We start from the raw sequence: 12,418 nt of genomic DNA, 5'->3' as shown, positions 1-12,418 counted from the left end.
GTCACCATGCTGTACATTACATCCTTAGAACTTAACTCACTCTTTATCTGGAAGTTTGTACAGAGTTCCAGCTTGGAATCTATGCATACTGTGGTGATGATAATACCTACCTCAAAGGATTATTGTACAGAAAAATTAGACACAATGTATGTAAGGCCCCAAACATAGGCACCAGGCAAATTGTACCTTTCTTTTTTAAATTCAATTCTGTTCACAGAAAAATAGAGCTAACTAAAATTTAGGTCATGGGAATGAACAGATTTTTAGAGTAGGAAGAAATTCTATTGATGGTCCTATCCAGTGATTGTCTGTGCGTGACAATGTCCTGGGGCACTTGTTAAAAATACAGATTCTGAGGCTGCATCCCCAGAGATTCTTTTTTTCTTTTTTTAATTTTAATTCCAGTATAGTTAACATAGTGTTGTATTAGTTTCAAGTGTATAAAACGGTTATTCAGTAGTTCTATACACTACTTAATGCCCATCATTATAAATGTACTTTTAATCCCCTTCATTTATTTCACTCATTCCTGACCTCTTATCTGGTAACCATCAATTGTCTATAGTTTAGAATTTTTTTTGTCTTTTTTTTCTTTGTTCATTTGTTTCTTAAATTCCACGTTTGAATTTTTTTTTTTTCAACGTTTATTTATTTTTGGGACAGAGAGAGACAGAGCATGAACGGGGGAGGGGCAGAGAGAGAGGGAAACACAGAATCGGAAACAGGCTCCAGGCTCTGAGCCATCAGCCCAGAGCCTGACGCGGGGCTCGAACTCACGGACCGCGAGATCGTGACCTGGCTGAAGTCGGACGCTTAACCGACTGCGCCACCCAGGCGCCCCTTAAATTCCATGTTTGAGTGAAATCATATGGTATTTGTCTTTCTCTGACTTATTTCATTTAGCATTATACTCTCTAGAGTATAACAATCCCATTTATTATGTTATTGCAAATGTTATTGCAAATAGCAAGATTTCATTCTTTTTTATGACTGAATATTTCCTAATGTGTATATCTCCCTCACATCGTCTCTAGCCATTCATCTATTGATGGACACTTGAGCTGCTTCCATAATTTGGCTATTATAAATAATGGTGCAATAAACATAGGGGTGCATTTATCTTTCTGAATTCGTGTTTTTGTATTTTTTGGGTAAATACCCAGTAGTGGAGTTACTGGATCATATGGCATTTCTATTTTTAATTTTTTGAGGGACATCCATACTGGTTTTTCTACAGTGGTTTCACCAGTTGGCATTCCCACAAACAGTGCACAAGGGGTTCCATTCTCTGCATCTTTGTCAGCTTTTCTTGTTTTTTGTTTTTTTAATTTTAGCCATTCTTACAGGTGTAAGAGATATTTCATTATGCTTTTGATTTGCATTTCCCTGATGATTAGTGATGTGGAACACCTTTTCATGTGTCATTTGGCCATCTGTGTGTCTTCTTTGCAGAAATGTTTGTTCACGTCTCATGCTCATTTTTAATTGGATTGTGTGTTTTTTGGTGTTGAGTTGTATAAGTTCTTTTTATATTTTGGATACTAACCCTTTATCATAGAAGTCATTTGCAAATATCTTCTCCCATTCCATAGGCTTTTTAAAAATTTTGTTGTTTCCTTTGCTGTGCAAAATATTTTTATTTTGATGTAGTCCCAATAATTTATTTTTGCTTTTATTTCCCTTGAAATAGAAAAATGTTGCTATGGCTGATGTCAGAGAGATTACTGCCTGTGCACTCTTCTAGGATTTTTATGGTTTCTTGTGTCACGTTTAGGTCTTTAATCCATTTTGAGTTTATTTTTGTGTATTATGTAAGAAAGTGGTCCAGTTTCATTCTTTTGTTTGTAGCTGTCCATTTTTCCCAACACAGTTTGTTGGAGAGAGAGTCTTGTTCCCACTGCATATTCTTTCTCCTTTGTTGATGATGAAATTACTGTATCATTTTGGGGTTATTTCTGGGCTCTCTGTTCTGTTCCGTTCATCTTTGTGTCTATTTTTATGACAATACCATACTGTTTTGATTACTACAGCTTTGTAATATATGTTAAAATCTAGGATTGTGACACCTCCAGTTTTATATTTCTTTTTCAAGACTGCTTTGGATATTCAGGGTCTTCTGTGGTTCCATACAAATTGTAGGATTGTGTGTTGTAATTCTGTGAAAATGCTGTTGCTATTTTGGTAGAAAGTGCATTAAAACTGTAGATTGCTTTGGGTAGTGTGGCTGTTTTAACAGTATTTGTTCTTCCAATCCATGACCGTGGAATACCTTTCCATTTGTTTGTGTCGTCTTCAATTTCTCTAATCATTGTGTTACAGTTCTCAATGTTCATTTATTTTTGAGAAGGAGAGAGAGAGAGAGTGAGAGAGCGAGCGAGCATGAGCAGGGGAAGGAGCAGAGGAGGGGCAGAGAGAGAGGAAGACACAGAATCCAAAGCAGGCTCCAGGCTCTGAACCACCAGCACAGAGCCTGATGTAGGGCTTGAACTCATGAACGGTGAGATCATGACCTGAGCTGAAGTTGGACATTTAACCGACTGAGCCACCCAGGTGCCCCTTGTGTTACAGTTTTCAGAGAACAGGTCTTTCATCTCCTTGGTGAAATTTATTACTTGGTATTTTATTATTTTTGGTGCAGTTGTAAATGGGATTGTTTTTTTACTTTCCCTTTTGGCTGCTTCATTATTAGCGTATACAAATGCAATGGATTTCTGTGTATTGATTTTGTATCCTGCAACTTTACTGAATTCATTAATGAGTTCTGGTAGTCTTTTGGTGAAGTCTTCAGAGTTTTCTATATATATATATATATATAGTATAATTAGTGAAAAGTTTTACCTGCAATTATTGAAAGTTTTACTTCTTTCTTACCAATTTGGATGCCTTTTTTTGGTGTTGTTGTTGTCTCATTGTTGTGAGTGGGACTTCCAATACTATGTTGAATAAAAGTGTTGAGAGTAGACATCCTTGTCTTGTTCTTGATCTTAGGGAAAGGGCTCTCAGTTTTTCACGATTGAGTATGACATTAGTTGTGGATTTTTCATATATGGCCTTTACTATGTTTCCTTTAAACGTCGTTAGTTGAGAGTTTTTATCATGAATGAATGGTGTGCTTTGTCACTTTTTTTTTTGTATCTATTGAAATGATCATATGGTTTTTATGCTTTCTTTTGCTAATGTGAAGTATCACATTGATTGATTTGTGAATATTGAACCACCTTTGCAACCCAGAAATAAATCCCCCTTGATTCTGGTGGATGATTTTTTTAATGTATTGTTGAATTTGGTTTACCGGTGTTTTGTTGAGAAATTTTGTGTCTGTGTTCATCAGGGATATTGGCCTGTAGTTCTCTTTTTTAGTGGTGTCTTTATCTGGTTTGGGTATCAGGGTAATGCTGGCCTCATAGGATAAATTTGGAAACTTTTCTTCCTCTTCTATGTTTTGTATATATTAGTTTGAGAAGAATAGGTATTAACTCTTTTTTAAATGTTTAGTAAAATTCACCTGTGAAGTCATGTGGTCCTGAACTTTTGTTTGTGAGGAGTTTTCTGATTACCAATAAAACTTCATTGCTGGTATTGGTCTGTGCACATTTTCTATTTCTTCCTGATTCAGTTTTGGGATGTTATGTGTATCTAGGAATTTTCCATTTTTGATTAGTCTGGCCAGGCTTTATCAATTTGTTGATCTTTTCAAAGAAGCAGCTCCTGGTTTCATTGATGTGTTCTATTGTTTTTTTAGTTTCTATTTTGTTTATTTCTTCTCTAATATTATATTTTTTATTATATCCTTTTATATCCTATTATATTCTTTCTTCCTTTACTATATCCTTTCTTCTACTGGTTTTGGGCTTTATTTGTTCCTCTTTTTGTAGCTTCATTAGGTGTAAGGTTAGATTGTTTATTTTAGATTCTTCTTGCTTCTTGAGGTAGGCCTGTATTGCTGAACCTCTTTTATTGTTTAGACCATTGTGCTTTCATTTTCATTTGTCTCCATGTATTTTTTACATTTCCTCTGATTTTTTTTTTTTTTTTTTCCCAGAGAGAGTGAGAAGGCGCACACATGAGAGGGAGGGGCAGAGCAAGAGAGAGAGAATCCTAAGCAGGCTCCACTCCCAGCGTGGAGCCCAATGCAGGGTTTGATCTCATAACCATGAGATCATTACCTAAGCTGAAACCAAGAGTCAGATACCTAACTGACCAAGCCACCCAGGAGTCCTTTCATTTCCTTTTTGATTTCTCAGTTGACCCATGAATTGTTTAGTAGCATGTTATTTAACCTCCATGTATTGTGTTCTTTCCAGACTTTTTCATGTGGTTGATTTTTTAGTTTCATAGTGTTGTGGTCAGAAAAGATACATGGAATGACTTTGATCTTTTTGAATTTGTTGAGACTTACTCTGTACCCTCACATACGATCTATTCTGGAGAATGTTCTGTGTGCACTTGAATGTGTATTGTGCTGCAGGGACCTTTGCCTGTGTTATCCTCTGAAGCTTTCATTGGTGGGTGGAGCCTATAGTCAGACCAGGCCCACTGCTAGAGTCTAGTTTGAACTGGTGTGTGTGGTTGTCTTCCCCTCTCCTTGTGCAGGAGTCACTTTGACGTGGTCCTGGCCCCTTACCAAGCTGCTTGCATACTCTCAGGTTTGTGCACTTGCCTTTGGCTCTGTCCAAAGGTCTGTTGGAGGAGGCAAGTCTGCAGGAGAAAACAGGGGCAGGCTTCTTAGTATTAGCCAGGTCTGGACAGGTCTGCTGTGGGATAGGACCTGGAATGAGGCATAGTTGGAGGGGGCTTGTATGGAAGAGAACACAGGAGTGTGGTACTCTGTTAACAAGTTAGTTGGAGCTTGTCGGGGCTGAGGTTTCTCCCCCCAAGTGTCCATGTGTCTAGTCTGGGAGTGGGGGAGGTGGGGGAGGGAAATGGTGCCTTCCAACTCCTTTCTTCCTGGAAAAGTCTTCCAAGGATCCCTGTCCCTCCAACACATGCTCTGAGATTAGTAAACACCTCTCTCTCCCATATACTTGAGGCATTTTTCAGACTGCTGCTTCTATGCCGTATCTCCACAGGGCTGTTGTTGGTGCTCTTTATGCATGGGGACTCAGTTTCCTCTGCCCTCTCTGCTATCCTAGAGCTGAGCCTGCTGATTTTAAAGTTCCAGGTGTTAAGCCCCACTGATGGTAAGAACTTGTGAGATTAAGCCCCACTGGTTTTCAAAAGCCAAATGTTATGGAGACTGGTCTTCCCTATATGGGATCCCTATGCTTAGGGTGCTTGGCCTGAAGGTCTGTTTCTTATCCCTCTCTGAGCCTGTGATGTTGGTGTCCTTCCCTTATGCAGACAGTCCCATGGTCCATTTAACTCCTGATCTCCTTCCTTCCTTCCTTCCTTCCTTCCTTCCTTCCTTCCTTCCTTCCTTCCTTCCTTCCGTGTGACCTTATCTCTACATTTAGCTGTGGAGAGTCTGTTCTGCCAGTCTTGGGTCATTTTCTTGGTTATTTACACTGATATGGGTGTTAGTTAGTTGTGTTCGTGGGATGACATGTGGTTAGGATCTTCCAACTCCACCATCTTCCCTGGAAGTCTTATTTATTCTTGTTTTAATCCAGCAGTTCCACCAGCAATATCCTTCCTTAACAGATGAATGGTTAAATAAGCTATAATATATTTACACACTGAATACTATTCAGCTGTATGAAAAAAAGAAGGAGGAGGATTTCTAACGATAAATGGAAAGATTCTCTAGGCTTTTAGAGGAAAATAAAGCAAGGACAGAACTGAATTACTTACCTTTTCTGTAATAGAGAAAGAAAAGTAATACTGTGTTTTTATTTGCAAAAAGAAATTTTAGAAGGATAATAATAAACCAGTTAAAGTGACTAATTGGGAATATGTGGAGTGGGAAATAGGGTACTACAAGAAGGGTTTCTAGATTTCCGTGTGTATACTTACTTATTTTGTTTTTGCTTTTGAGTCATATGAATGGATTACTTATGTACAACTTAAAATTATTAAAAGTTGACTGAACAAGAAAAAACCCGAAAATTTATGTGAAAGACTTGTAAACTGAAAATACCATGTAAGTGTTGGTTACTTATTTGAATTTCAGTTGTGATAGAGAATCTGGAACATAAAATATGGTTATGTGTCAAGGTTAAAATTTTTAATCCCCCATGTCTTTCTACCTTCCATCCATTTACCCTTTCTGAACAATTTAGTCCTAAAGCCATTAGGTAGGGCTGAACACTGATGTCAGTTGGTCGAGACATGGTGGTCCAAGGCAGAGTATTAGAACCCAAGTAAGTTAAGGAGGACATCTCCATAGCTGCTGCCTGATAACAGAGTGTCAGTGCCCAAATGGGATGTTGAGGGCATCCATCTTGGCTCGCTGTGCCTGAGGAAAAGAAAATGTCCATGCAGGTGAGGGAGTGAGAAATGAAAGACTGGTTTCATATAAGGGAGTTGATAAAATAAACACATTTGAAGGCTAATGAAAGGCATGTTGTTCTGATTGTTAGAAAAGGGAGTTATAAATGAGAAAACTAGAAGAACCTTGTAGTCTTGGAATGGAATTGGATTTATTGGTGCAAATTTATGTTTTAATATATATGTACATGCATGTATATACTCAAATGCAATAAATGTAAATGTAAACTTGTTTATGGATATGTTAGATACATATGTGTACTCCTCAGCCCTGTCAGAGCAGTGAGAGCAGAAGCACAATGAGACCCCAACGTGTGGGCTCATACCTAGTATCTAGATCTTAATGTCTTAATTCCCTTCTCCATTAGAATGAACCAGGGCTCTTTAGGGAAATGACTGGTCCTTAGACTGGAGCAGGGAAAGAAAAAGAAAAGCCTGGAACTTGTGCCAGAAGCTTAAACAATGATGGGATTATGTCAAAGGGACATAGAAACCAGCATGAAGGGCCTGTCACTGGCTAAATAGGGAAAACTCTAGCATAAAAACAAATAATGATAGTAGCAGATTACAACCCATTGGATGAAATAGAAAACCATGAGTTTATACTGATATAAATAAGTTGAAAGTTTGATGAGAAACAGCATTTTTATGGCATAAAAATAAAATAGCATACGAATTTCATTCCCCCCCCCACCCCTTATCAAAATATTATTAATTACAAAGGAAAAAAAAGTTTGTTTACAGTGAGGTTGCTTGGTAGGTGCCACCTTAATCAAGTGATCATCAGTATTAAGAATATTATCATTAATGGGCATTGAAATCATATGCCACATGAAAAGTGGCTGTATTATGATTATTTAAGGGAATGTCCTTGTTTGTAGAAAATACACATTGAAGTATTGATGCTTTAGTTCATAGCATCTTAGGTAGTCAGCTTACTCCCATTTGGTTCAGGAAAAAATAATTCTTTGAACTAAGTTTGCAACTTGTTTGTGATTATGTGAAAATGTTAAAAAAAAGTTAATAAAAATTATAATCCATTTATAAGAAGCCAGGTTTTTTTTCAGTGGTGTTTATAACTTATTTTTTATGCGTAAGTAGAGCATGATTTTTTGTGGGTTAAAAATAAAGTATGGCATCATTCTTTTTGGAATGAAAGTGAGATAAGAAAACTGAATCCTTTTGCTCTGTGGTTGTGCTCATAGAAGGCCTATGTCTGTCTACCTGAGGGTTGCAGACTGTGCCCTCTCCCCTCATTAGACCATCTTCCCGTGAAGTTGTTGCTATGTGGATTCAGAAAAGCCATGACTTCAGAATGGGAGGGAGAAAAGACTCTGGACAGCTGAGGAGTTGGTAGGAGAGAGGGGTGTGTGTGGGGGGGTGTGTGTGTGGGTGGGTGTGTGTGTGCATGTAGTAAGGAATTTTATGTATACTTTAATGCTTCAGTCCTGAAACTGATGGATGTTTGTCCCTTTCCTCCCTATAGCAGATTGCTTCATGATTCAGAGATTGGATATACCAAGGTCCCTCAGCCTGGAATATCTTTCTAGCCCTCCCACTCTTCTTCTTTCACCTTAACTCCTGTGCTTTTTGTAGTCCTGGGTTAAATGTCATTTTTTTGGTTTCCCTAGACTAGGTTAAGTCCTCTCTTGGACAGTTCACTTAAGTGTCATTGATCCTTAACCTCTATTTTAATGTGGGGATAATTATAATACTTCCTAGAGTTGTTGTGAGGAATAAAAGAATAACTATGTAAAATGGAATAGTGCCTAGGCACATAGTAAGTACAATGAGTTAGCTATTGCTAACATAAAAGAACATATTTGAAATATTATATTTCATTATACACAGTTGTCTATTTGTTAAATGCCTCTTTCTCTCATTTGATTGTTAGTTCCATGAGGAAAAGGACTGTTTCATTCAACTGTTTCTTAGTTTTTGGTATACATTGTATTCAAATTGAGTTTTATTGACTAATAATTGACATATATCATTCCATAAGTTTAACATATACAGCCTGATGGTTTACTTTACATATACCATGAAATGGTTACCAGCATAGATTCAGCTAACATTTATCTTCTCATACAGACAGAATAAAAAGAAAAGAAAGAAAAAAAAGGAAGAAAAAATTCTATTTATGCTGAGAACTATTAGAATTTACTCTTTAAAAAATTGTTTTTAATATTTTTTTTTTGAGAGAGAGAGAGAGGGAGAGAGGAAAAAGAGGGAGAGGGAGAGAGAGAGAGAGAGAGAGAGAGCGAGAGCGAGAGCAAGCACGCTAGTGGGGAAGGGGCAGACAGAGAGAGGGAGACACAGAATCTGAAGCAGGCTCCAGGCTCTGAGCTATCAGCACAGAGCCTGATGCGGGGCTCGAACTCACAACCAGTGAGATCATGACCTGAGTCGAAGTTGTACACTCAACCAACTGAGCCAACCAGGTGCCCCTAGAATTTACTCTGTTAACAACTTTCCTATAATATTACGAAGCAGTGTTATCTATTATTGTGTTGTGCATTATTACATCCCTAGTACTTATTATTACTGGAAATTGGTACCTTTTGACCACCTTCCTCTAAATCTGCCTCCCCATACCCTCCACTTCTGGTGACTACAAGTCTGAACAGTATTTGCTTTTCTTTGTCTGACATTTCACTTAGCCTAATGCTTTCAGGGTCCATCTATGTTGTCACAAATTATAGGATTTCCTAATTTTTTGTGGCTGAATAATATAGTTTGTGTACATATAGTACACAATATAGTGTGTACATGTGTACATTAAAAATGTACATTACACATGTACATTACATGTGTACAAAATAATATAGTTTGTGTACAACAAAGAAGTTGTGTTACAACTTCTTTATCCATTCATCTGTCAATAGAAACTTAGGTTCTTTCCATGTCTTAACTATTGTAAATAATGCTGCTATGAACATGGGTGCAGATATATTTTTGAGTCAGTTTTTATTTCATTTGGATATGTATTCCCAGAAGTGGAATTGTTGGATTGTAATATAGTTCTATTTTTAATATTTTGAGGATCCTCCATGCTGTTTTTCAAAGTGGCTGCACCAATTTGTAGTCTTAGCAAGAGTATACAAAGGTTCCCTTTTCTCCAGATCCATGCTAGTGTTTGTTATCTCTCGACTAATTGATGATGACCATTCTAATAGACATGAGGTGATACCTTATTGTGGTTTTAATTTATATTTCCCTAATCACTAGTAATATTGAGTATCTTTCATGTAAAACCACCTGGTTTTGCCTTTAAGCATATTATGTAGTTACTAGTTCTTATAACTTTGGTGAAGTTACTTAAACTCTCTCGGCTTCATGTTTCTTATGCATTAAACTGGGCTATAATATCTACCACCCTGAGTATTAAAGAAAATAGTTTTAAAGACCTAGCATTTCGATGGTGATCATTAAATAGAAGGTTGTTAAGATGTGGCCAAGAATATCAGTACCAAAAATATCAATATTTTAGTAAGTGTTTAAATGAAATAATATACATGGAAATATCTACTGAATTTCCTGACTCCAAAGTAGGTATTCAGTTATTTTAGCTTCTTACTTTAACTTTTTTCTAATATCATTTATAGCTACAAACCAGTAAGCACATGCTAGTTCTAGATGCTGTATAGAGCACTTTATGTATTTTATATATAAGTACATATGGAGGCACACACACACACACACACACACACACACACACACACCCCTTAAGTGTCACAAATACCCTACCCATTAGATAGGGTTTTTCTTTCCATTAAATAGATAAATTTAGCGAGGTCAGGTAACTCGCTGAGCCAGGATTTAAATTCACATCTTTTTAGTTGTAAAGCCCTTATTCATTTTAGTTTATCATGCTGTCTCTCTACATTTTTGGTTAGAGGTGATTTTGGAATTACCAGGTGTTCTCTTTTATAATGCCCTTGGTGGTGATGGCATCTATAAAACAGTTGATCTTCAAAAACTGTGATTTCATTCAGATTACTTCCTCTGAAAACCTACGTGAGGTCTGTTACATGGAAGAGTGTACATACTGGTAACTGTGATAAAGCACCAAAATATTTTTAGGAGTATCAAAGTCCATGGTAGATTGCACCTTTGGTAGTTGTGAGCAGTGAAAGCTCTAGAATCTGGGAGTGGGAGAAAAGCAAGAGAATGAAGAAAAAGGAATAGAAATACATTATGCTTTCATACTATGCCACTGTACAACCTTCTTGTCCTAAACTTAGCTGTTATTAAAAGTTTGTTAAGAGAGGGAAGCAAACCAAGAGACTTAAATATAGAGAACAAACTGAGGGTTGCTGGAGGGGAGTTGGGTGGGGGGGCATTGGTTAAATGGGTGATGGGCATTAAGGAGGGCCCTTGTTGGGATGAGCACTGGGTGTTACATGTAGGTGATGAATTGCTAAATTCTATTCCTGAAATCATTATTACACTATGTGTAAACTATCATGGATTTAAATTTTTTAAAAGGCAAAAAACAAAACAAAACAAAACATTTAACTGTTCAACACATGAATACATTCTCATTTCAAAATAATAAACATGTATGTTTAATATATGTAAACACATACACATACATTTAGTAAAATATAAAAGCTTTGTATTTCTCGTCTTATCCCTACATATCTGCATAGAAATTTTCTTCCTTAAAAATATGTTATTGGGGCGCCTGGGTGGCGCAGTCGGTTAAGCGTCCGACTTCAGCCAGGTCACGATCTCGCGGTCCGTGAGTTCGAGCCCCGCGTCGGGCTCTGGGCTGATGGCTCAGAGCCTGGAGCCTGTTTCCGATTCTGTGTCTCCCTCTCTCTCTACCCCTGCCCCGTTCATGCTCTGTCTCTCTCTGTCCCAAAAATAAATAAACATTGAAAAAAAAAATTAAAAAAAAAAATATGTTATTTATGTTAACTTGTAATGGGTATATTATTATATTTAAGTGAATTAATATTTTAAAATTTCTCAGCTTTAATGTCTTATATGGGAAAATATTGATAGATCTAACTCACAGAAACAAAAGGCCTAAATGGAGTTTGAGATCAAATACTTTGAAAACTGCTGCCATCTCTTAAGTCACTTGTAAAGACTATTGTTGTAGACCATAATAATATAGAAAAACTCCCTTGATTTAACAATGTTTATGAGAAAAGCACAATACAAACTCAACAAATATTATTAAAATTATGAGACAAAGAATAGAGAATAGTACTGGAGAAAATGTAGTAAAATCAATATATTAAGGTATATTTTGAATTATTTCATACTTGTTTTTTCTAAAGGCTTTTATACTGTAAATTAAACTTGTATATGGTGAAAAGTTTGTTAAAACATGAATGGAAATAATATCTCTATTTCAGAAACTCTGTAGTGATGCTCAAGTAAAAGTCTTTGGGAAATGCTGCCAGTTGAAACCTGGAGGAGACAGTTCTTCCTCACTGGATAGTTCTGTGACTTCATCTTCTGATGTAAAGGACCAATGTCCTAAGTACCAAGTAAGATCATTGATGTCATTTACTTATTCATTAATTTACAAATATTTTTGAGTGTCCGTGATGTGTTATGCACCATCCTAGGGATTGCTGTACAATAGGAACTAGTCCTTACCCTCCTGGAGCTTACATTTGTAGCTGTGGAGACAGATAATTAAAGAAGTATGTTTATGCATTTTGATAAATCTTAGGAAAAGTACAGAAAACTATGGTCATAGGTAGCCAGGAGTATTTTCTCCCTTTTATTTACCAGATTTTTTGGGTTATGAGAATAATTTATTTTAGATATCTTTAATTTATTGAAATAATGAAGATTAATATAAAATAATACAATTTGGCTGTAGAATGAAATTAAGTATGATTGGAACTATACACATGCAGAAATGGACATTTTTGTTTTTCAAAAGTAATGTGATTCTTCTTTTAAAATACAAACTTAAACAAAATAGTATCTAATAGTAACTTCTCTTTAAATTTGTTATATTTCACAT

General features: G+C 36.5%; 1 protein-coding gene across 2 annotated transcripts in view; it reads left to right on the top strand.

The window, feature by feature from the left end:
• Positions 1-12,418, top strand: part of FNIP1 (folliculin interacting protein 1) — a 155,602-nt gene that overhangs the window by 77,317 nt on the left and 65,867 nt on the right. For both annotated transcript variants that reach the window (XM_043587069.1, XM_043587060.1), the window contains exon 3: positions 11,796-11,930. In XM_043587069.1, the coding sequence (XP_043443004.1) occupies positions 11,796-11,930 (135 nt within the window). The remainder of the gene's footprint in view (positions 1-11,795; positions 11,931-12,418) is intronic.

This window comes from Prionailurus bengalensis, chromosome A1 (genome assembly GCF_016509475.1).
Source record: "Prionailurus bengalensis isolate Pbe53 chromosome A1, Fcat_Pben_1.1_paternal_pri, whole genome shotgun sequence".
Classification (NCBI taxonomy): Eukaryota; Metazoa; Chordata; class Mammalia; order Carnivora; family Felidae; genus Prionailurus; species Prionailurus bengalensis.
This window is presented reverse-complemented; position numbering and strand designations above follow the sequence as displayed.